We start from the raw sequence: 27093 nt of genomic DNA, 5'->3' as shown, positions 1-27093 counted from the left end.
AATAAAGAAGTTAGCTCTATTAAGTTGAAAATTACTGCAAAAAAGGAAAACAATCTTTGCCTCTGTCTTCATTTTATTCCACAATGGGTTGGTTTTTTCCTTTCCTTTTTTTCTTTTCTTAGTTATATTTTTTCAAACCTTTTCAAAAGGTACTGTTGTTTCCTTGCACTAGAGCATTCTACTTTTCAAATATCACACTAGGATACTACTTTTAGCAGAAAATCGGTATCCACTAAATTTTCAGCATACTGTACTTGTGTTCTCTATGCTACAGTTCAAAGATTCAAGAAAAAATGTTATGACAAGAGAGGCATTGCAAACTGCAGTAGTACAACAAAGAAATGTGCTCAGCATCCACATCATCACATAATCTTTTGAACAACCTTGCCTTCAATATCTGAGTTTTTATAAATTTTACAATATTCACTACAAATTCTGTGAGCTTGTTCAGTATAGGACTCTGATAGTTATGATGGAAGTGCCTCCCTTTGAATAACACAATGGGTCCACAGTACATCAGGGGCTTTTCTTCAGATAAGTACCTGTAAGCCTTCATAACAGCCAGACATGGAGCAAGTACTAACACACTTAATTCACTTCAAATAATTTTCAGATATAAAAGTATCAAGGATCTTGAACAAGTCTTGAGCATTTGTATTTGCAGAGAAGATCTCCTTCTGTTATTACAATCTATCAAATGTATAGATCATCATTATTATTTTTATCTGAAATCTCTTCCAGTTACAACCAATACTTCTTTCCCTACTAGTCTTTCAATTAACTGATCATTGAGATCCTCTGCCATATGTTGTATTCTGAAACTGATGGTAATTTTGGACAAAGGCACTTTTAAAAGTAAACCAGTACACTCATCAATCACAATGTTCATGATGCACAGAAATCAGTAGAATGAAACTGTTCTGCAATTATGTGGAAGTTGTACTTTTTCATGATTCTATATGCCACCTCGTATGGTGGTAGCAAGCACTGCTTGATATCAACACCTGCTTAATAAAGATATCTATTTGTTGATTTAATTCTGTTAACTTACTGGTAAAGTAGTCATGAGTATTACTAACCATATTGCAATGATTAATTTCAGAATAGCATTTCAAGTTACTTCACCATTGACTTCTGTCCACATAAAACCAAAGTTCAAATAACTAATATTACATTTGTAATATTTATGCTTCTTCATGCTGTTGCCTCTAGTTGGTGGTGTACTTTCTGTATTTCCTCTCTCACAATGTTCAATGAAAACTGGCCCATTTTTACAAATATATAAAGAAATACTTAATTAAGAAATTAAATTATGCAGCAAAATACTTAATCGCACTAACATCTAATTGATATAAGGTCCAAACACCAACTCCATATTGCACAAAATCAACACCATTTATATACGAACAAAAAAATACGGAGAAAGTTTGGCAGGCTACTAGAAGTAAAGATTTGTAAAGGCTTTAGTAAAGAGTTAGGTACTATTTGAGTGTTTAGACCTTCTATTCGTCCCTGGTCCTCACCCTTGCACCTTACACCTAAGCGAGACAACTCATGGCATCCATGTGGCGATTACCGGGCGCTGAACACAAGAACAATACCTGACTGCTACTCGGTATGACACGTAGGAGACTTTGGCATAACACTGCTGGGTCAACCATTTTCAGTACCTTTGACCTTATCAAGGCCTACCAACGGATCCCGATGCATTCCAGTGACATTTGCAAAACAGCTATAACAACACCTTTCGGGCTGTTTGAATTTCCCTGTATGTCATATTTTTAAAACTTTTTTATACAACTTGCTTTACGTCGCACCGACACAGATAGGTCTTATGGCGATGATGGGACAGGAAAGGGCTAGGAGTAGGAAGGAAGCAGCTGTGGCCTTAATTAAGGTACAGCCCCAGCATTTGCCTGGTGTGAAAATGAGAAACCACGGAAAATCATCTCCAGGGCTGCCGACAGTGGGGCTCGAACCCACTATCTCCCGAATACTGGATACTGGCCGCACTTAAGCGACTGCAGCTATCAAGCTCGGTATATGTCATTTGGGTTATGAAATGTTGGACAAACTTCCCAGCATTTTATGGATGAGGTCACTAGGGATTTAAACTTCTGTTTCCCATACATTGACAACATTCTGGTGTTTTCACAGGATGCTGAAGAGCATATGTGCCATCTCCGCATACTTTTACAGAGATCAGCTGATTACAGTGTAGTCATAAATCCATCCAAGTGCGTATTACAAGCAGTGAGGTAACCTTGGGCAATTGGCTCTCAAAGGACAGTATCAAACCTTCACCAGAAAGAATCCAATCTGGAGTATCCTCTACAGAAGACTGTCCAGAGCCTCTGCCGGTTTTTGGGCATGGTCAACTTCTATAGACATTTCCTACCATATGTGGCTAAACTGCTGGCACCATTGGTGAACGTCCTAGCCGATTCTCAGCTAAAGGGCTCGGAAGAATGAACTCGTCCCACATACAGGACGCACTCTTGTGCACGATGCAATATTGCATCAGGTTGTATAAACTCTTGAACGAGCATCATTCGGCGGCGTCAATTATGTCTGAGCTACACGTCTCTATCTTGTCTTGTTTAACCGATGTATCAATCAATCAATACTGATCTGCATTTAGGGCAGTCGCCCAGGTGGCAGATTCCCTATCTGTTGCTTTCCTAGCCTTTTCTGAAATGATTTCAAAGAAATTGGAAATTTATTGAACATCTCCCTTGGTAAGTTATTCCAATCCCTAACTCCCTTTCCTATAAATGAATATTTGCCCCAGTTTGTCCTCTTGAATTCCAACTTTATCTTCATATTGTGATCTTTCCTACTTTTATAGACGCCATTCAAACCTATTCGTCTACTAATGTCATTCCACGCCATCTCTCCGCTGACAGCTCGGAACATACCACTTAGTCGAGCAGCTCTTCTTCTTTCTCTCAATTTTTCCCAACCCAAACATTGCAACATTTTTGTAACGCTACTCTTTTGGCGGAAATCACCCAGAACAAATCGAGCTGCTTTTCTTTGGATTTTTTCCAGTTCTTGAATCAGGTAATCCTGGTGAGGGTCCCATACACTGGAACCATACTCTAGTTGGGGTCTTACCAGAGACTTATATGCACTCTCCTTTACATCCTTACTACAACCCCTAAACACCTTCATAATCATGTGCAGAGATCGGTACCCTTTATTTACAATCCCATTTATGTGATTACCCCAGTGAAGATCTTTCCTTATATTAACACCTAGATACTTACAATGATCCCCAAAAGGAACTTTCACCCCATCAACGCAGTAATTAAAACTGAGAGGACTTTTCCTATTTGTGAAACTCACAACCTGACTTTTAGCCCCGTTTATCAACATACCATTGCCTGCTGTCCATCTCACAATATTTTCGAGGTCACGTTACAGTTGCTCACAATCTTGTAACTTATTTATCACTCTATAGAGAATAACATCATCCGCAAAAAGCCTTACCTCCGGTTCCACTCCTTTACTCGTATCATTTATATATATAAGAAAACAAAGGTCCGATAACACTGCCTTGAGGAACTCCCCTCTCAATTATTACAGGGTCAGACAAAGCTTCACCTACTCTAACTCTCTGAGATCTATTTTCTAGAAATATAGCAACCCATTCAGTCACTCTTTTGTCTAGTCCAATTTCACTCATTTTTGCCAGTAGTCTCCCATGATCCACCCTATCAAATGCTTTAGACATGTCAATCGCGATACAGTCCATTTGACCTCCAGAATCCAAGATATCTGCTATATCTTGCTGGAATCCTACAAGTTGAGCTTCAGTGGAATAACCTTTCCTAAAACCGAATTGCCTTCTATCGAACCAGTTATTAATTTCACAAACATGTCTAATATAATCAGAAAGAATGCCTTCCCAAAGCTTACATACAATGCATGTCAAACTTACTGGCCTGTAATTTTCAGCTTTATGTCTATCACCCTTTCCTTTATACACAGGGGCTACTATAGCAACTCTCCATTCATCTGGTATAGCTCCTTCGGCCAAACAATAATCAAATAAGTACTTCAGATATGGTACTATATCCCAACCCATTGTCTTTAGTATATCCCCAGAAATCTGATCAATTCCAGCCGCTTTTCTAGTTTTCAACTTTTGTATCTTATTGTAAATGTCATTGTTATCATATGTAAATTTTATTACTTCTTTGGCCTTAGTCTCTTCCTCTATCTCGACATTACCCTTGTAACCAACAATCTTTACATACTGCTGACTGAATACTTCTGCCTTTTGAAGATCCTCACATACACACTCCCCTTGTTCATTAATTATTCCTGGAATGTCCTTCTTGGAACCTGTTTCTGCCTTAAAATACCTATACATACCCTTCCATTTTTCACTAAAATTTGTATGACTGCCAATTATGCTTGCCATCATGTTATCCTTAGCTGCCTTCTTTGCTAGATTCAATTTTCTAGTAAGTTCCTTCAATTTCTCCTTCCTTCCACAGCCATTTCTAACTATTTCTTTCCAGTCTGCACCTCCTTCTTAGTCTCTTTATTTCTCTATTATAATAAGGTGGGTCTTTACCATTCCTTACCACCCTTAAAGGTACAAACCTGCTTTCGCATTCCTCAACAATTTCTTTAAACCCATCCCAGAGTCTGTTTACATTTTTATTTACCGTTTTCCACCGATCATAGTTACTTTTTAGAAACTGCCTCATACCTGCTTTATCAGCCATATGGTACTGCCTAACAGTCCTACTTTTAAGACCTTCCTTTCTATCACATTTATTTTTAACTACCACCTGTTGTAACCAAGGTTGAAGTTTACAGAACACAACTTTATTTGCTTCACTTTATAATATTTACACAAATAACTGAAATTTATTTTGAAGCAAAAAGGAATATTGAATCTTGAGAAAAGTCTGTCTTTATACAATATGTACAGGTTTGCAGTCTTTATATACACTTCTATCTTGAAAAGATAGTCTTTGTGAATTGACACGTTGATAGTCGAGAACTATCTGGCACACTAACATAAATGTTCATGAGAGTCCTTGTTTGTTGAAGTGCCTGAATTCCTAAAAAGCAAGTTCAATTGATTGAAGAAATTCCACCTAGCGAAACTAAGGGAGCTTGCATAACTTAGGGAATGAAAATGGCTTGTAAAAGAATTACGGAACATAGGCAGCGGAAACAGGTAAGGGAGCGGTGACCAGAGGTGAAACCTCGTACTGCCAGAAATTCAGTCCACCTGGTCGAAGCACATTTTCAAGAGGAGTAGCCTCCGTGCTCGACGTAGGGTGTATTCTGGAGCTGGACACCGGGGCAAGTGGGCAAGTGAGCAGGCCGGGAGCTCCTATTTATAGTACACTCGATGGTCAGGCACGCGCACTGAGGGCTGCGCGTCGAAGCTAGCAGAATGATACACAGGCGCGCGTGCAGCTGGCTGGCGGAGCGAGAAGGGAGCGCCGGACATACAACACCCTCCCCTCCTAAATGCGCCGGTACGGCGTGAAACGGCGGCGGCGCTGGCGGCGACTGCGATGCTGGGGCGGAGCTGCTGATATCTCTGTTGTATTGTCCGGAGCTGGAACTGGGCGGAGTGGCGCTGTCTCGTCCTGAAAGGAACCCATTGTTATTAAATGATCTAAGGCGCGTTCAGCAATAGATTTATCTGGTTTAGCAATAGCATCAATGGCTGGACAGGGGCGGTAGCGCAGACGTATCTGATCTTGATGGCGGCAGATACGTTTCTCCGTAGTCTGTATCTCGTAGAGACGATGACCCAAAGATCTGCAGATGACTCCAGGTATCCAGAGTGGGTTGGATTTGAATGTCCTGGTGTAGACCTTGTCGTTGAGGGAGAACTTCGTTGGTGAGGTCTTATGCTGGGCCGGAAGAGGCTGTAACAGAGAAAGTAAAGTTCTGTGAGGTCGTCCATGGAGCTTCTGTGCAGGAGTGATATTATCAGCGCCGGGTAGAGTTCTGTAGTTGTTTAAGAGTTGGAGCAAGGCTTGGTCTTTAGTTAAGCCTGAAGAGACAGCTTTCTTCATACTTCTTTTAAATGTTTGTACGAAGCGTTCAGCTTCACCATTAGATTGAGGGTGAAAAGGTGGTGCTAGGATATGACGAATGCCATTATGTGTACAAAAGTTCTGAAAAGCAGTAGCTGTAAATTGAGGTCCGTTGTCCGAAATGAGTACTTGCGGTAAACCGTCTGTAGTAAAGATTTTCTGGAGAGCACGAATGGTAGCTTCGGTTGTAGTAGTCGAATGCATATCCACGACATATGGAAAGTTTGACAGTGAATCGATGACTATTAACCACATGGAATTGAGGAAAGGACCTGCGAAATCGATGTGAACTCGTTCCCATGGAGTAGTAGCAGGAGGCCATGAAGCAAGATCAGAAGACGGGGCGTTCTGATTCGTTTGACATTGCTCACAATGACGTATTAGCTTTTCGATGGCGGCATCAATACCGGGCCAGTAGCAGTGTTGACGGGCGAGTTGCTTTGTTCTGGATATACCCCAATGGCTTTGGTGTAATAACTCGAGAACTTGTTTCTGTAGGCTAAGTGGGATAACCACTCGGAAGATGGTGCCTGCTTCTAGTAGTACAACTCCGGCACGAGTCGTGAGACGATGCTGCATACGATGATAAGGTGCCAGGTGGGCAGGAAGTGTGCTCTGAAGAGGCCAACCGTTGCGGATGTAAGTACGTACAGTAGCAAGTGTACTGTCCTTATCCGTAGCTTTAGCTATGCAGGTAGCATCAATAGGAAAACTGGATACAGTATCTTCAAGTTCTATGTCCAACTGAAGACATTCAGATTCTTGAGAATCGAAGGCAGTATCAGGACCAACGGGTAAGCGGGAGAGGGCATCAGCATTACAATGCTGGGATGTGGCTCGATATACAATCTGATAGGAATAATCAGAAAGGAACATGGACCATCTTTGAAGCTTTCTGAGGGAATTCTCTGGGATCTTATTACCAGGATGGAATAAGTGTACGAGAGGCTTATGATCGGTAATGATCAGGAAATGGTTGCCATAAAGATATTCATTGAAACGGCGAATACCAAAGATGATGGCTAAAGCTTCTTTCTCTATCTGTGAGTATCGACGTTGATGGTCATTAAGTGTTTTCGAAGCGAAGGCGATGGGGCGTTCTTGGCCATGACGATCCTTCTGGGAGAGAACGGCACCGACACCGTAGTCTGAAGCGTCAGTAGCTAGCGTGATGATCTTGTCGGGCTGAAAATGAGTGAGTTGTATAGCTTGAATTAAGGCGTTGTTGATTGTTTTCCAGGCCTGTTGGCATTGCGGAGTCCACTGAAACTTAACACCTTTTTTACGTAGAGCGTTTAATGGAGCTGCCACTGTAGCGAAGCGTGGAATGAACTTATTATAATAGTTCGCTTTGCCTATGAAGGACTGAAGCTGCTTGAGGTTCTGAGGTGCTGGCATGTTTACTATCGCGGAGACATTCTGCATACTAGGACGAATTCCATTCTTATCAAGTATATGTCCAAGGTAGTGAACTTGAGGCTGAAAGAAGGTACATTTAGCGAGATTCGCTCGTAGGCCATTGTCTTTCAATTTCTGGAGAAGAAGGCGGAGATTGGTTAGATGTTCCTGATGATCTTTTCCAGTAACAATAATATCATCCAGGTAGTTAGCACAACCGGGAATTGAGGCGGTGAGTTGAGCCAATTAGCGCTGAAAAATAGCCGCTGAGGATGAAATACCGAATGGGAGCCGCTGGAGCTGGAGCAGTCCGAGAGGAGTGTTTAGTGTGAGAAATTTCTTAGATTCTTCGTCTAAAAGTAGCTGGAGATATGCTTCTTTAAGATCAACTCGAGAGAAGAATTGTCCACCAGAGAGACGACGGAATAAGTCTTCTGGACGTGGAATAGGAAAGATATCGGTGTCGAGTTGTGCGTTGACTGTAGATCGAAAATCGCCACAAAGTCGAACATTACCATCAGGTTTCTTGATTACCACGAGTGGAGTAGCCCATTGACTAGAAGTAACTGGTACTACTATTCCAGTTTGTATCCATCTTTCTAATTCTTTCGTGACCTGGTCTTGAAGTGCTAGGGGTACTGGCCGTGCTTTGAGGAAGCGAGGCTTAGCTCCGGATTTCAGCTGTATGTGAGCTGTATAGTCTTTTGCTGTTCCGAGCTGAGAGTCGAAGACTTCAGGAAACTGCGCTAGGAGAGCGGTAACGTCAGAAGTAGGATGCAATGTAGATACGACGTTAATGTTGTCATGTATCTGGAAACCAAATAAGTTAAATAGATCCATGCCCATAATGTTTGATGCAGTGTAGTTGTTAACTACGAGAAGAGGAATGGCCTTCTGAATTCCTTTATAACTAGCCTGAAGCTTAATTTGACCTTTGATGTCAATTTTCTTCTTGTTAAATGTCACGAGCTGGATGTCAGCTGGAGAGCATGAAGGTGAACCTAAGTCGTGGTAGGTAGTCAGGTTAATAATAGAGACAGGTGATCCAGTGTCTAATTGAAAATCGACAGATCGATCAGAGAATGAGAGAGGAATGATGATTTTGTGAGAATCCTTTGTGGGAAGAATAAGATTGATCTGATCAACTTCCATGTCTTGGCGGGGCTGTATATGCTTCCGGCGCGCTGCAGTAGTCTTAGCAGGGCGGAGTGAACTTTGACAGACAGTCTTAATGTGTCCAAGTTTATTACATCGTTCACAAGTAGCTTTGAAAAAACGACAGTCACGACGTTCATGATGCTTGAAACAACCTCGGCAGGAAGGCAGGAGTTTCGAGGTGCTTTTAGAATTGGGCTTCCGTGTAGCATGACGAGAGGGAACCTGGCGAGAATGCTTGGTGGAGAGCGCCTTATCCGTACGGTTCACTGTAGCAGAGGACTTGCGGGCCTGAGGCGAGACTTGTGCAACTTCGTGTGGAGAAGCTATGGCTGCGGCAGTCTTGGTAGTAAGCTCATAAACCGTAGCAATACGCTGGACGTCTTCTAAAGAAGGGTTACTCTGCTTGACAGCGTCAAAACGTATTTTGTCTTCAGGAGTATGTAAAATTATCATGTCCCGAATGAGAGAATCAGTGTAGGATGAACCACAACCGTCCTTGGAGCAGATGAACTGGCAGGGTTTAGCTAGACCACGCAGTTCAGTTATCCATTCAGTATGTGTCTGATGGGGTTGCTTTCTGCTCTGAAAAAATTTATAGCGAGCAGCCACTATGTGAGGAGCTTGGGCATAGTGTTCCGTGAGACGGGCCAAGAGCTGCGTGAAGGGTACCTCAGATAAGTGTTCTTCTGGACTTAATTTACGTAGTAATTCACACGTAGCATTGCCAACCGAACTAAGAAATAGTGCGCGGCGGCGTTGATCGTCTGTGACAGAATGGCAGATGAAATGCTGTTGCAAGCGGGCTAAATAAACTGACCATTCTTCCTTAGCCGGATCAAAAGCAGAGAACGGAGGAATAGCTGATGGCTGTGTAGAGACAGAAATAGCTTGAATAGCCTGAATTAATGCTGCCTGTTGTTGTTGCATAAACTGTTGTTGTTGCTGCTGTAAGGCTTGGAAGACCGTAGCGAGTTGTTCCGCAGTAGCCATTGCGAGATGCGTGCAAGAAAGAGTAAGGTAAGCTGCGTGTCAGAACTGGTTGGAGTGTCGTTGCTGTTTAGCACGTCGCCGTAGAGTTGACCACTGGGCCCGTTGAATTGTAGTGTTGGTTTCGTTTGTACCTCGTCGCTATAGAGTTGGCAACTGGGACCGAAGAATTGTAGTTTGTTGCTTTTTTACCTCGTCGCCATAGAGTTGGCGACTGGGGCCGATGAAGTGTAGTGTCGCTTTTTTACCTCGTCGCCATAGAGTTGTGTTGTAACCAAGGTTGAAGTTTACAGAACACAACTTTATTTGCTTCACTTTATAATATTTACACAAATAACTGAAATTTATTTTGAAGCAAAAAGGAATATTGAATCTTGAGAAAAGTCTGTCTTTATACAATATGTACAGGTTTGCAGTCTTTATATACACTTCTATCTTGAAAAGATAGTCTTTGTGAATTGACACGTTGATAGTCGAGAACTATCTGGCACACTAACATAAATGTTCATGAGAGTCCTTGTTTGTTGAAGTGCCTGAATTCCTAAAAAGCAAGTTCAATTGATTGAAGAAATTCCACCTAGCGAAACTAAGGGAGCTTGCATAACTTAGGGAATGAAAATGGCTTGTAAAAGAATTACGGAACATAGGCAGCGGAAACAGGTAAGGGAGCAGTGACCAGAGGTGAAACCTCGTACTGCCAGAAATTCAGTCCACCTGGTCGAAGCACATTTTCAAGAGGAGTAGCCTCCGTGCTCGACGTAGGGTGTATTCTGGAGCTGGACACCGGGGCAAGTGGGCAAGTGAGCAGGCCGGGAGCTCCTATTTATAGTACACTCGATGGTCAGGCACGCGCACTGAGGGCTGCGCGTCGAAGCTAGCAGAATGATACACAGGCGCGCGTGCAGCTGGCTGGCGGAGCGAGAAGGGAGCGCCGGACATACAACACCACCCATCGGCTAAATGAACTAAAACTGTACGTGGAGACTGGGTGTGAATAAATCTGTTAACCATGAAGACTGATTCACTTACGGTAATGATGTGGAGCCGACTACAAACCAAGACACCATAGGTTTGTATTAAATCTGTATTGCATTGAAAATTAAAATAAAATTTAAAACATTTTGTAAATTTCTTTGGCTCCATAGCATTGTTGTGAACACTTTAGGAACTGACAACATACATACTTTGGTTTTCAAATCTCAATGAAAGAATAAGAGTGAACAGAACAGTCCCATATTCTGATAGACCTAACCCTTATAAATCCTATTAAGACTGGCAGCTGATATGGTAGTACCTAAATGAAGCCAATTTTGAGCCAAGCTTGACTTAAATTGACTAATTTTAACAAGCAGCAAATTACTTTTGAACTTACCTGAGTAAACTTGAAGAGCGCAAATGCAGGAGCACTGTCCTCAGCCCACACGCTTCCCAAGATAGAATAGATTTGTGTATTGTAACAACTGTCTCCAAATCCAAGCATAAAACTGCACAGCATGGCCAGGTACTGACTGCAGAAAACAACAATAACATGCATAATTAATGTACATAATATATTCATACAAATAGGAAAGACATTCAAAACTTGCCCTGGGTGGGAATCAGTAAACAACGAAATTACTCTTTCTTTTATTGTGCACAGAAAAATAAAACTGGCCAGAAAATATGTACAATACATTTACAATAGGACTGATGTGGAAATGACCCCTGTTCATGAACATCACAGAAGATGGTGGAAACAGCCACCACTGACACTGATGCAGCGCTGTGTTCAATTTATCAAACTGTGAGACGCGTAGCAGCAATAGCGTTTTCAATGTTCTGCTGTATATCTTCCAGTGTGTGAGGTTTATTGAAGTACACCTGACCCTTCAATTTGCCCCACAGGTTATAATCACAGGGAGGGAAATTAGGCAATTGAGGTGGCCAGTTGACTGCAGTCCCTCAGCTGAGTATCCTCTCCTCACCAAAAACCTCATGCACTCGTGACAAGGTTGTCAAGGTGGTATGTGCTCTTGCTCCATCTTGCTGAAAATATCCATATATTCAATTATATTCTGTGAGTTGATCCTGACACTTTCCTAACTGTCTGACTAATTTTACAAACATATAAAACTGCATTTAACTTGAAAAATATGAAATATCTGCATTTAAAATGGAAAATCTGAAAATTAATATTCATTAAATAAAATACACACTCGTCGGACCTTGTACTCACACTTACTTGTTACCGGTACCTGCTTACTTACACATACATTATCTGAAGGGCGCCAGCTACCACTCAGTGCAGCAATAATAGAATGAGACTCTTGACTATCTCTAGGGTGTGGGGTAATAAGCTTACTTTTGACAACATACCATATAAGTTCTGGGAAAAGGAGATTGGCGTTCGGTTTCCCCATTAATTTTGAAGTTAAGATATTTTACTGTCATTGAAATAAAACTACGAAGTCGTTTGATAGAACAAAATATATTCTTTAAATAATATATCAAAAAATAGTGAGTCTTGTTGCGATAAAACAGATGAGAATATGAAATTATGACATTGCAACTGAAAGAAACTAGGCATGAATTTGAATTCTTCTTGACCGGACATTTAACAATTTATACGAAATATTTCCCTCACTGATTCACTTGACTGTACCTTCAACACTTTGAGTGTAATTACGACGTATTCCTTTGATCTGGTGTTTACTGTAGATGTGTCACACCTAACTTGGTGATACATCCTTGTGACTGCTTCTTCTCCATATCATCTGACTTCTTTGTAAGTCAATATGGTATTACCTCTTGGCAGGTCCAGGGTTGCCCTCTCTGACTCCATGGTAAGCCCTTGCGTCCGTGTCTTCCACTACGTGAGCAACCAGCGTTTGTCCTCACTCTCTCAATGACCAATAATTAATGGCTCACTGAGTCTTCTCCATCTCTCGTTCACACTCGTTGACTGACCGACTGAGGCCTCTTCATCTAGTAGACTTCTTCACTGTACTGTTTCCGTTTAAGTAATGACTCACGCTACAATATGCACCCACCTTTTATAGACATTGGTTGACACAGCTACGTAATCTCCAGAAATAACAATGACATACTCCCACAACGTGGCAAATATTACATACAGTTGTGAAACCGCCGCCGGCTTACTGGGTTTCTCAAAGAAAGTGAGCTCAGTGCTAACTAAATACGATGACGTAGCCATGACATAGCAATGACTTGGCAGAATCGCCAGTAGTATAGCAATATCACAACGTCACATCCACATCTGATATACAGAAACTCTCACTGTACAGGTATTTAATGTGAATCTACATATATGTATATATGCATACACTCAATTACAAATACGCAAGCGACAAGCTTTGCGTAATGGAATTGAGTAATAATTATAACAAAATAATAGTAATCTCATAGATAAAATAATAATAATACGGACATAATAATAATAATAATAATAATAATAATAATAATGATGATAATGATAATAATAATAATGATAATGATAATGATAATAATAATAATAATAATAATAATAATAATAATAATAATAATAATAATAATACACATATTATCTTGTAACGGGATTTGAACTGTTACAATTCGCCTCCCTCATAAATAAATCGAAGAACAAAGAATCGATTGATTTATGAACAAAATTATATATATAACACTGACACAGATAAACACTTTAAATGAGTATACAACAATAATTTTCTTTTTCAACATCCATACATTTTATAAAATATCACAAATATGAGAATTCTTCTCGCACATTGCCATCGTAGATAACTGTCCAGTGTCCCATTCTCTCTCTTTCTCTCATACAAATCACAAGAGTATAGCGCTTGATTAAATACATACAAATAATTTTAATTGATTATACTACATTCTTCTTTTTTTTAACATATCAAAACATTTTGTGAAAATTCACTTATATGAGAACTTTTCTTGCATATTGTTATCGCAGATAACTGTCCAATGTCCTGTTCTCCATTTTTGTCACACAGTACATGACAATGTAGCACTTATTCTTCCAATACACCAATACGACACTTGGTTCACACGCAAATTCATATATGTTAGTTTTATTTTGCCAGTTCCTCACACAAATTAATCATCTTATTCTTATCTCAACAAATCTCACGTGAAGTACTTCTTTAAATTCCTAATGTTATAAGTACCGACAATCTTCCCTTCCTGATCTTTTAAAGAATATGCACACTTCCCGATACAGTTCACAATAGTGAAATACCCCTGATACAAAAGAATAACTTCAACATATTTCCCGCCTCTGTAGATGATGAAAATGGAACTCTGAGTAGCACCTTGTCACTCAAATTGAATCAATTTTGCCCTTATTAACTTACATATCTCAATAGATCACATCCTCCTTGGCAACGATAATTGAAGGATCAATACTATGGCTACAAGATGGTTCAATTATACCGTAATCCAGCATAATGTTTATTTGTTCCTAGACGTCACTAGCATTTTTAAGTTGACTGGGGTACTTACCTCCCACAAACGATGAATGGTCATGTACTACAAATTTATGTTCATATACGTGTTCTTCCTTACTTACCACTAAATATATCTCGATGCTTACCTAACATCGAACACAATTACTCCTCCTGTAATTCACTCAAATTACCTCATGTCACTGCCTCATACCGACTATCCCTCGGATACTGGTCGTACAGGCACGTAACACACCCAACAAAACATTTCCTCTCACTAGGAACAACTTCACTTACCTCTCATATATTTTTAAAAACACACTTTACCAAACACTTACCTCAGACCATCATAATTAACACGTACTTCTTTGCTAGTTTTTCTCATAGAACAAACACACACTACCTAAATTAAAGTCTACTCTACTTCCACGATTTGCAACCAAGTCAGCCCCTAAAACAACTGAATACACAAGTTCTGGTACAACAAGGCATAGATGAAACTTACAATTATCTTTACTTATGATCGGTACCGCTATCATTTTATTTACTCACTTTGACTTACCCAACGGCTGTTATAATATCTATTAGAACCTTCATTTACCTTCTTCATCTCACAATTTCCATCATCGGAGTTACTACCTCACTACTTACATCATATTCTCAGCATTACAAGTACTTACATCACTTAACAGAACACATCTTACGTCATTACTTAAATATCTCACTTAACGTTACTTAGGTCACAATCACACTGTACTCTTAAATCTACTTTCATTACATAACTACTTATTACTACACACCTGTTCAACTTCTACCTTCGGACTGTTCACTTAACTTACCCGATTCCCTGTGAATCTGAAATACCCCGGCTCGATAATGACACCTGGATAGCATTCATATTAAGACTATCATAGTCTCTCTGATAACTCAAACCCGTACGCCTCCGATCTTCCGATTCGCTCTCATTATTCTTCTGACCCCCTCTCTCATAACTCAAATCCATAATCCTCCCATCTTCCGATTCTCTCTGATTACTCTTCTGACTTCTATCACTATTGAAATTTCTATCATTCCTCGGCTGATCATAATTATTCCCTCTCCAGCTATTCTGTCTATAATTCCTCGCATAATTCACATCTGCACGCCTCTCATCTTCCGATTCTCTCTGGTAATTCTGCTGACCCTCTCTCTCATAACACAAATCCATATGCCTCTCATCTTCCGATTCTCTTTGGTTACTCTTCTGACCCCTATCGCCATCAACACAACTATTAATCCTCTGCGGATCATGATTACTACCTCTCCTCTGATACACGGCTAACATTTTCCCCCCCTCTCTCTACAATACTACTTTCCCCAGACATCATGCGCTCACTCTCTCTCGCGCGCCCTTGCACACATTCCTTCCAAAGCCTATCAATGAACTTGCCTTTAATTTCTCCTAAATTAGACATATTATCCCAGTACACTCGAAACCACATTTTACTTTCACCAATAAAAACATTAGACAAAATCTCCAACACATATTCCCATGCAATAATATTATTCCTCAACTTACTTGCAAATCTTTTCTCAACTAATGTTACCAACTGTATAGAATTGAACTGTTCTCCAGAAAACTTGGTTAAATCACGATCCCTACTGAACAAACCACTTGCTACTCTCACCTCTATCGCTGTCTTACCTCTACCTTTCTGCCGTATCACTCCCTGGCAGTTCACAACTTCTTCTTCTTCCGCTGCTCTCTCAGCATTCTCTTCCACTATTCTCAGGTCTTCCTGCAATTCTTCCTCTCTCTCTCTCACCTGCTGTGATAGCGTTTCCCGTTCATTCCGTAGTTCAGTGACCTCCACAAGCTTGATTTCAATTTGTTCAATACTACTAACTTGTTCCCTCGTATCTTCCCCAACTGCATTGTAAATCCCGTCCAATCTTTCCTCAACAATCTCGTGATTTTCTTCCTGATTACTAGAAATTTTATTACTTAATTCTACGACATTCTCTGTACATATTTCTTTGACTTGCTCGGTCTGAATATGAATATTGCTCCAATTCAACTTCATTTCATCTTCAATTTCAACACACTCTTCATCTAACTTTTTTTCTAACTTAGATTCTAATTTAGATGTTTGATTATTTATCTCTAATATCTTAGTATCTATATTACTAATGATCACATTGCAATTTTCTTTATTACTGCCAATTAATTCTTCCATTTGTTTCTTATTATTTTCATTACTAATACCAATCATTCGTTCCATTTTATTACTACAGCGACCAATCACTTCTTCCATCTGGTTATTCCTATTTTCAATACTACTACTAATCATTTCTTCCATTTCTTTATTATTATTTTCAATTAATTCTTTCATGTGTTTAATCCAATCTTCACTCAGTTTCTTACAGTTTTCATTACTGATCTCGATAAATTTGGCCATCATCAAATTTATAAAATCTAGGTTCATTCACCCCGCAATTTCCTTTTGGGTTTCAGTGTGCTTCTCAATTTCTGCACTTTCCTGAATTACCTCAGAAGCTTCCATCATCTTCACCTGCTCCCTACTCTGAATTTCACCTTGGATGTCCGCAGAAGCAATGACCTCGTCGTCACATGACTTGTTATTGTCTTCCTTGTCCATCATTGGTTCACTAGTGATAGTACGCGATCTCAAATTAATTTCCCTCTTCAAATCCCTTGACATATCCCCAAAATACAAATATATATCATAAACTTACACTCCTGACATTTACCGGTAATAATTTCCGTTGGCTTAAATGCGCATACTCTTCCCAAAATGAACCTATGTTATGCTGTCATTCAGAACAAATTCTGAATTTATTCGAGCACCACGTTGTGGAGCCAATTTGTAACTTTCCTAACTGTCTGACTAATTTTACAAACATATAAAACTGCATTTAACTTGAAAAATATGAAATATCTGCATTTAAAATGGAAAATCTGAAAATTAATATTCATTAAATAAAATACACACTCGTCAGACCTTGTACTCACACTTACTTGTTACCGGTACCTGCTTACTTACACATACATTATTTGAAGGGCGCCAGCTACCACACAGTGCAGCAATAATAGAATGAGACTCTTGACTATCTCTAGGGTGTGGGGTAATAAGCTTACTTTTGACAACATACCATATAAGTTCTGGGAAAAGGAGATTGGCGTTCGGTTTCCCCATTAATTTTGAGGTTAAGATATTTTACTGTCATTGAAATAAAACTATGAATTCGTTTGATAGAACAAAATACATTCTTTAAATAATATATATAAAATAGTGAGTCTTGTTGCGATAAAACAGATGAGAATATGAAATTATGACATTGCAACTGAAAGAAACTAGGCATGAATTTGAATTCTTCTTGACCGGGCATTTAACAATTTATACGAAATATTTCCCTCACTGATTCACTTGACTGTACCTTCAACACTTTGAGTGTAATTACGACGTATTCCTTTGATCTGGTGTTTACTGTAGATGTGTCACGCCTAACTTGGTGATACATCCTTGTGACTGCTTCTTCTCCATATCATCTGACTTCTTTGTAAGTCAATATGGTATTACCTCTTGGCAGGTCCAGGGTGGCCCTCTCTGACTCCATGGTAAGCCCTTGCATCCATGTCTTCCACTACGTGAGCAACCAGCCTTTGTCCTCACTCTCTCAATGACCAATAATTAATGGCTCACTGAGTCTTCTCCATCTCTCGTTCACACTCGTTGACTGACCGACTGAGGCCTCTTCATCTAGTAGACTTCTTCACTGTACTGCTTCCGTTTAAGTAATGACTCACGCTACAATATGCACCCACCTTTCATAGACGTTGGTTGACACAGCTACGTAATCTCCAGAAATAACAATGACATACTCCCACAACGCAGCAAATATTACATACAGTTGTGAAACCGCCGCCGGCTTACTGGGTTTCTCAAAGAAAGTGAGCTCAGTGCTAACTAAATACGATGATGTAGCCATGACATAGCAATGACTTGGCAGAATCGCCAGTAGTATAGCAATATCACAATGTCACATCCACATCTGATATACAGAAACTCTCACTGTACAGGTATTTAATGTGAATCTACATATACGTATATATGCATACACTCAATTACAAATACGCAAGCGACAAGCTTTGCGTAATGGAATTGAATAATAATTATAACAAAATAATAGTAATCTCATAGATAAAATAATAATAATACGGACATAATAAAAACAATAATAATATGGACATAATAATAATAATAATAATAATAATAATAATAATAATAATAATAATAATAATAATAATAATAATAATAATAATAATAATAATAATTGTACCGGGTGGTACACCCCCACGCCGCTAAGTCAAACCTTGCGCCAGTTGAAACTCCTCTACTGGAGGAAGCCTGAACTTTATCTACTGTGTTAATTTTCAAGTTTCTCAGAAGATGCCACTACTTGGAAATTTTGAAGTTTCTGAACGGGGTCGTTTTCGATGTATTTTTGTTTTGCCTGTAGTAAGGAGTGTGGACATTCTCTTCCAGATGGCACTACTGAAGAAATACAATTGTGCACCCTAGTGCGAAGTGAAAGAACTATGTTTTTGGAGAAATTTTGAATTCATAAGTTTGTTCTTTGTTAAATTTCTTTCAGTTATTGTTTAAGTTGGCAATATTAACCCTTTCTTTCTGCCAGTTTTGAAACTGGCCAATCATAATTTTCTGTAATTAATTTTCCACCAATAAGGTGTTTCTTCTTCATCTTGTGTAGGGGTTTTCTTGGTTAGCCAATAAAATTCTTGTGGGAGGGTGTTCTCATTCTTGAAACGCCTCGAACTTTCCGCGAGAGTATATAAACTGCTGATTTTCGGGTCTCCGGGCCACTTCAGTAACATCTTTCAGTGTGTAAAGTACGTAGCAGGGGGCGGGAAGCGCCTCTTTCTTCGGGCAGCAGTTCAACCACAAGGTAATGGCCGTTTAATAAATTCTTTTCTTGTCGGCTCAGCAGTTTAACTCTCGGGGCAGGTCCGAAGCCTTTCCACCATGTAACTTTTCCCCTAAAATGTAAAGACACTTAGTATATATTCTATCTTTTAAACTACAAATTGGGATAGAGAGTGCTTAACCCTCTCGAGCTCCCACTCATATTGCTTTGAGGTGAACTTATTTTTCTCAACCGTTTCTTCCAGTCTAGCGTAATGTAAATTGTCTTCTCGTATAAGTCACCTCTTTAGTATGGGATTAGCCCTTGCATTAACGGCCTAGTGCCAAGTAGGTTTTACACAAAATGTATTAGGAGTGCAGCTTCGCCTCCTCTCAAATTGGTATTGTCGAGGCCATGTAATATTTCTGTTTCTTCACTTAATAGGCCTCAGTAGGTTGGGTATCTTTTTACCCCTGTGTCTATGTCTTTGGAGGACAGCTTGAAAGTTGAGTTTGGTGTGGCCGTTGATAGGCTTAAACTTTGAGAGCGGATCGCTCTTTTGAAATTGATTTTGGGGGCCTCGAGGAGGCTTTACCTTGTAATTGGGAGCAAGTGCTTCTGAACATGATTGGGGTTTTCTGCCCCTTTGTCGAATCTTGTTTTTTTTTGGGGGTAAAGTTGGGCTAATTGCTCAAGAATTGTGAGTCCGGGGCTCGAAGCCCAAATCTTGTGAATACTGTAATTGTACATTTGTTACCTTGCTACTCTCTACCTGCCATTCTTGTTATTTCTTGATTTTGCTAAGAAAATATAACCTTGTTAAATTTTATCTTAACTTTAATTTCGTATTCTGAGACCTGTTCACCCCCGCACCTTCTTTCACCTCTGCTGTTCCACAGATACCTCGGAACAATAATAATAATAATAATAATAATAATAATAATAATAATAATAATAATAATAATAATAATAATAATAATAATAATATACATATTATCTTGTAACGGGATTTGAACCATTACAATCCTCATACAGATTAAACAGTGTTTGGACATACCGGTTAGCATTAACAGTTTGGTGAAAGAATTGTGTTACAATGCAAACACCAGACATTGCACACCACACACCAATCTTGAGATTAAGCAACGGCTTTTCAACATACTGATGGGGATTTTCTGATGCATAATGGTGCGTGTTCTGTGAGTTCACATACCCTGACAGGCTGAACCAGGCCTCATCTGAAGAAATGACAAACTGAAGGTCCTTAAGTCCTGACTCCACTTCACTTAGAAACCACCGGCAGAACTCAACACGCAAAGGTTCGTCTGGGCGCTTTAATGCATGTACAACAGTAAATGTGTATAGATATAGATGCAGGTCCTTTTTGATGTTTTGACACAATGATCTCTTAATTCCCACTTGCACAGATAAACGGTGCTGAGATTTTATCGGACTTCGTTCCACGCTCTACTGTACTCGATCAATGTTTTCTGGTAATCAAAATCTTTCAGATAGTTACAGTTTTTTATTCACTACAGAGCTCATTTCATGCCATTTTGCTACTAAGTTTTGCATTGCAGACTATGCTGGAGGTTTTGCCAGAACACTTCCAGTATTAAATTCTTGCACAAACAGTTCTGCACAGGTTTTCCACATGCTTCACAAAACACTTGACAATGAACACTTGCTGTTTTATTATGAGCACCATTTTGTGTTGCGTTCAATTGGTCACTAAACACGTCTGCTCCTCTCACTCACGTAAACGTAATGACATAGTGACGGAATCAGGATAGAGCATGTGGAAGATGCGCATGCACAGACATGTAACGGTAACTGACTGGAGCATTGAAATAACAGTTTGCAACATTTATTGTGATGGGCAGTTCTCCTGTTCATTAACCCAATGAACTTGGATGACGAGTCATGCCCGCTTGCGCGCACATGGCCTACAACTCGGATGATGAGTTGGGCCCGCGCACTGCCAATGCTCAGATATCTTTCTATAGTCCACTCAGTTTTTAACAGATAGCTCTTGCGTTAAGATTTTCGTATACTAGAAGCATATACGCTATGCTAGAAGGTTGACGCAATGTCGAAGTTTCCCTTTGTTTGACCTTCACACCACGTGTATAGGGTGACTCAGAAATATTTCAAATTCCTTTCAAGTCAGTAGTCAATATCGCAATTAGCAGCATGCGCATTTCTGAACACAAAGAATTAGTGAAGTTAATTAACAGTGTTTTAGATAGTGATTCTAATTATAGTGTAAGTGACGATCTTCAGGAATTAGAAGACGATAATTTGTGTGAGGAATTGCTGAGTGTAAATAGTGTTAATGAGTCAGGAAATGTATACATCACTAGTGACTCAGAGAGTGATGATGAGCAAAACCTTCACGCCATTCCTCCACAACTAATCTATCACACAATAACATCATTTTAGGTCAATACATGTATTCATTCACCTTATGGCAAAATTTCACATTTAAAAAAAAAATGCTATTTGTTCGAGGCGTCGACCTAGAAAGATCTTTTGCCCCTACTTGCACCATATGTGAGGAACCTGCGTGTATTTTGTAAGTGGCGGAAGTGTAAAGTGTTGAATGTGAGGAAAGGAACGTTAAGGACAACACAAACACCCAGTCCCCAGGCCAGGGATATTAATCATTTACAATTAAAAACCCCTGACCCGGCCGGAAATCGAACCCGCGGACGCTGGGTGTCAGGCGGACACATTGCCCCCTACACCGCGGAGCCAGACAAAATTTCACGTTAATATCTTGTATAGTATTTTTTTTAAACAATATATTTTCCATTGTGCTGCACAAACAGCTTCTCCACTGGGATTTAAATCTGAGTCAAAGTGACACGCAGGGGTATTTAAATGAGAGGTCCATTGGGTTAACAAGGGTCAATTCTGCATCAATCACAAATATTTTCCAGACCCGTTTTATTTTGACCACATGGTATATCTCTAACTGGTATAAGATTTATCTCCATTCTAAAGTTTTCTGGATGCAGTCCTTACCTTCCTGAGTAACCTAATTAATAAATAGACCACCAAGGACAGTCTGAAATGAGAGAAGTATTACAGGCAGGTCCAGGTAGACTGTAGCATAATGAAAAGAGATGTGATAAAGTATGTAATAACTTAGCACTATATGCATCAAAATTAAGCATAAACTATTCTAAATTTACATGAAGCTGGATCCAAAGTTGAGAGACTTGGCATATAGCTCATTACCGTGAATACTTTAAAACACTGATGCACAAGTGCTTAATCCACTTGGGTGGCTGCATACTTCTGGCATCATTGATAAAGCTTCCATAATCTAGTTGGAAGCTATATATTGCAGAATATCATAATATCTCCTATAATGATGCTTTCCCCTTATTTGCTGATGCAAAATGACATCCCTCCAGATGCTACTTGTTTGGTATTCAGTCAAAAGGTGCTTCTTCAACATGAAAATCAAAAGAAAATCTGACAGGATCAAAGTAAAAGTAAAGTCATGCACGAGGGTTTTCTTTTATTTTAAGGGAATTGTTCATCTGGAATTCACTCCAAGGACAAAACAATAAACAAAGAACTGTATCTGGATATTTTATGCCATTTGTTGGAACTCATCTGTCATAAGCGGCCTGAGATACAATGAAGTGGACAATGGTACCTTCTCCATGACAAGGAATCCTCGTCATGTTACCAACAGCAAGCAGATTTACTTTCTGTATAGCAGAGTGGCAATCACGAGCAAAGAAGACAAAGTTATACAACTGATACAGAAAAACCCCATCAGATGGAGAAAATACCCACTAATACAAAATACGATCATTCATTGCCAAAGAGCTTCGTGCAGAGTGTTCAACCATTTACAAAGTGGTTCAAGGCTTGTCAACGAACAGTAGCACCAAAAGAATAGACACGATAACCTTTAAAACACAGCAACAAGAAAGGTTATATAATCAAACCCAAAGTCAGAATGGAACATCACATTATATATTCAATCAATCAACAATCAATCAATACTGATCTGTATTTAGGGCAGTCGCCCGGGTGGCAGATTCCCTATCTGTTGCTTTCCTAGCCTTTTCCGATATGATTTCAAAGAAATTGGAAATTTATTGAACATCTCCCTTGGTAAATTATTCCAATCCCTAACTCCCCTTCCTATAAATGAATATTTGCCCCAGTTTGTCCTCTTGAATTCCAACTTTATCCTCATATTGTGATCTTTCCTACTTTTATAAACGCCATTCAAACTTATTTGTCTACTAATGTCATTCCACGCCATCTCTCCGCTGACAGCTCGGAACATACCACTTAGTCGAGCAGCTCTTCTTCTTTCTCTCAATTTTTCCCAACCCAAACATTGCAACATTTTTGTAACGCTACTCTTTTGGCGGAAATCACCCAGAACAAATCGAGCTGCTTTTCTTTGGATTTTTTCCAGTTCTTGAATCAGGTAATCCTGGTGAGGGTCCCATACACTGGAACCATACTCTAGTTGGGGTCTTACCAGAGACTTATATGCACTCTCCTTTACATCCTTACTACAACCCCTAAACACCCTCATAATCATGTGCAGAGATCGGTACCCTTTATTTATAATCCCATTTATGTGATTACCCCAGTGAAGATCTTTCCTTATATTAACACCTAGATACTTACAATGATCCCCAAAAGGAACTTTCACCCCATCAACGCAGTAATTAAAACTGAGAGGACTTTTCCTATTTGTGAAACTCACAACCTGACTTTTAGCCCCGTTTATCAACATACCATTGCCTGCTGTCCATCTCACAATATTTTCGAGGTCACGTTGCAGTTGCTCACAATCTTGTAACTTATTTATCACTCTATAGAGAATAACATCATCCACAAAAAGCCTTACCTCCGATTCCACTCCTTTACTCATACCATTTATATATATAAGAAAACATAAAGGTCCGATAACACTGCCCTGAGGAACACCCCTCTCAACTATTACAGGGTCAGACAAAGCTTCACCTACTCTAACTCTCTGAGATCTATTTTCTAGAAATATAGCAACCCATTCAGTCACTCTTTTGTCTAGTCCAATTGCACTCATTTTTTGCCAGTAGTCTCCCATGATCCACCCTATCAAATGCTTTAGACATGTCAATCGCGATACAGTCCATCTGACCTCCAGAATCCAAGATATCTGCTATATCTTGCTGGAATCCTACAAGTTGAGCTTCAGTGGAATAACCTTTCCTAAAACCGAATTGCCTTCTATCGAACCAGTTATTAATTTCACAAACATGTCTAATATAATCAGAAAGAATGCCTTCCCAAAGCTTACGTACAATGCATGTCAAACTTACTGGCCTGTAATTTTCAGCTTTATGTCTATCACCCTTGCCTTTATACACAGGGGCTACTATAGCAACTCTCCATTCATCTGATATAGCTCCTTCGACCAAACAATAATCAAATAAGTACTTCAGATATGGTACTATATTCCAATCCATTGTCTTTAGTATATCCCCAGAAATCTGATCAATTCCAGCCGCTTTTCTAGTTTTCAACTTTTGTATCTTATTGTAAATGTCATTATTATCATATGTAAATTTTATTACTTCTTTGGCCTTAGTCTCTTCCTCTATCTCGACATTATTCAGTCAAAAGGCCTCTTCCTCAATATCCTAGAAGAGTACTTTATATCTCTAGACCAGTTTTCTAATTCTGCTTTCAACATTAATGAAATTTCAAAAAAAACCGAATGTCCTCATTGAGTCAATTACCCTTAGCATCCAAGTATTACATTAAAAAATTCAATACAAGTCACACAAATGATCCTCCAAACGGTTGCCCTCCACCTCTTACTCCTCTCGCACCTTCCTCCTTACAACCTTTCCCTCTCTCTTCCCTCCGTCCCCTTCCTTCTCCTTTCTCCTCTGCTATGTCACAACAAATTCAAAGATTTTGTTACACTGACAGCTGTGCCGGTTGCACCACGGTAAATTTGAAGGGTAAGCTCTCTCTCTTTTACCAGTCATATTCCTGTGATTTTGTTTCAATTCGGTCTAGTAATTTTCCTTCTTTCTCTTTTAGATATTCCCCCTTTTAACACCCTTACAGACGGATATGACTTGCTTTAATAACATCGGGATATTCTTGTCTTATAACCAAAGTAGAATGTTCCTTCCATTAATTATACAGCTGTTGACATGCACATCAGCAACGAACAAGTTTTATTTGAGTCAACATTGTGATAATCTCTTGTATAAATGATATAGTTCTTTTAATGTATATTTTAATATGATCTGACTCTCAATAGACAATGACATTTTACGTCACCAAGTTTCTTTAATCTTGTTATCTGCTAGGTTTTATTCTGGAATCCCAAATCCACCTGACCATTATCCAGTGTCTAATGTTTGGACTTTTAAATGTGTACATTAGTGTATTTTCTGAGTTTTAATTTTTTGTAGTTTTAACTCAGGAGGTTTGTTTATAATGACACTATGTCCTTCTAATTCCAATTTTTATGATGAATAGCTGAGGATCCATGCTATGTGCGGTTAAAACTAGTACTATTTGAAAGTAAAACTATGTATTGGATTAGCTAAAAGAATAAACTAATGTTTGTAAAAAGAGAGCATCATTTGGCCAGCTTGAGGAGGTTAACAATGAAAAAAAAAAAAAAAGAGAACATATACACCCTACAATCAAATTTTACAGGAGGAAGTACCATTTAGAAAAGGTGGAAGTATTGAGTTTAATGGCAGGGGCACAGGGCGCAAAAGAAGGATTTAATTAATTTCTGGAACAGATTTGGTTTACAAAAGTCCAGAATACGTATTCTGGTAATAGCCTCTTTATAGGAATCTTAGTCTATTTTAAAATCACATCTCTATTCTCAGGAGTTCCTTTTATATTCCCATTAATGTCCTAATACTGGAAGTACTGTTCATTAATTTTTATATTTTCAAATTGTTTAGAGCTATTTATCATGTATTGTTTGAGTCATCAGTCCATAGACTGGTTTGATGCAGCATTCCATCTCACCCTATCCTGCGCTAACCTTTTCGTTTCTATGCAACTTCTGCATCCTACATCTGCTCTAATCTGGTTGTCATATTCATACCTTGGTCTACCCCTACCGTTCTTATCACCTACACTTCCCTCAAAAACATACTGCACAAGTCCTGGGTGTTTTAAGATATGTCCTATCGTTCTGTCTCTTCTGATCAAATTTAGCCAAACTGATCCCCTCTCACCAATTCAATTCAGTATCTGTTCATTCATGATTCAATCTATTCATCTCACCTTCAGCATTCTTCTGTAACATCACATTTCAAAAGCTTCTATTCTTTCTGAGCTAGATATCGTCCATGTTACACTTCTAAACAATGCCACGCTCCAGTCGAAAGTCTTCAAAAACATATTTCTAATTCCTATATCATGACTGAAATGAACAAATTTCTGTTCTTAAGAAAGGCTTTCCTTGCTTGTGTTAGTCTGCATTTTATATCCTTCTCACTTCTGCCACTGTTAATTATCTTACTACCCAAGTAACAATATTCATCTACTTCCTTTAATACTTCATTTTCTAATCTAATATTTCCTGCATCACCTGACTTCATTCGAATGCACCCCATTACTTTTGTTTTGGACTTATTTATTTTCATCTTGTACTCCTCACCCAAGAATCCATCCATACCATTCAGCAGCTTCTCCGGATCTTCTACAATCTCAGATAAAATAACAATATCAGCAGCAAATCTCAAGGTTTTAATTTCCTCTCCTTAGATTGTGATTCCCTTCCCAAATTCCTGTTTGATTTCCTTTACTGCTTGTTCTATATAAACAATGAATAGGAGGGGGGACAAACTGCAACCTTGCCTCACTCCATTCTGGATTGCTGCTTCTTTCTCAAGGCCCTTCATCCTTATCACTGCAGACTGATTTTTATACAGGTTCTAGATAACTCTTTGTTCTCGGTATCTGATCCCGATCATCTTCAGAATCTCAAATAGCTTGCTCCAATCAACATTATCAAATGCCTTTTCTAGATCTACAAATGCCATGTATGTGGGCTTGTTCTTCTTAATTTGATTACTTCATGTATTCCT

At 39.1% G+C, this 27093-nt stretch overlaps 1 protein-coding gene across 1 annotated transcript in view; it reads right to left on the bottom strand.

The window, feature by feature from the left end:
• The window catches only part of LOC136863701 (UNC93-like protein MFSD11), a 248886-nt gene that overhangs the window by 4073 nt on the left and 217720 nt on the right, over positions 1-27093 (bottom strand). Inside the window, exon 7 of the mRNA XM_067140062.2 lies at positions 10993-11128. Within this exon, the coding sequence (XP_066996163.1) occupies positions 10993-11128 (136 nt within the window). The remainder of the gene's footprint in view (positions 1-10992; positions 11129-27093) is intronic.

This window comes from Anabrus simplex, chromosome 1, assembly GCF_040414725.1.
Source record: "Anabrus simplex isolate iqAnaSimp1 chromosome 1, ASM4041472v1, whole genome shotgun sequence".
Classification (NCBI taxonomy): Eukaryota; Metazoa; Arthropoda; class Insecta; order Orthoptera; family Tettigoniidae; genus Anabrus; species Anabrus simplex.
This window is presented reverse-complemented; position numbering and strand designations above follow the sequence as displayed.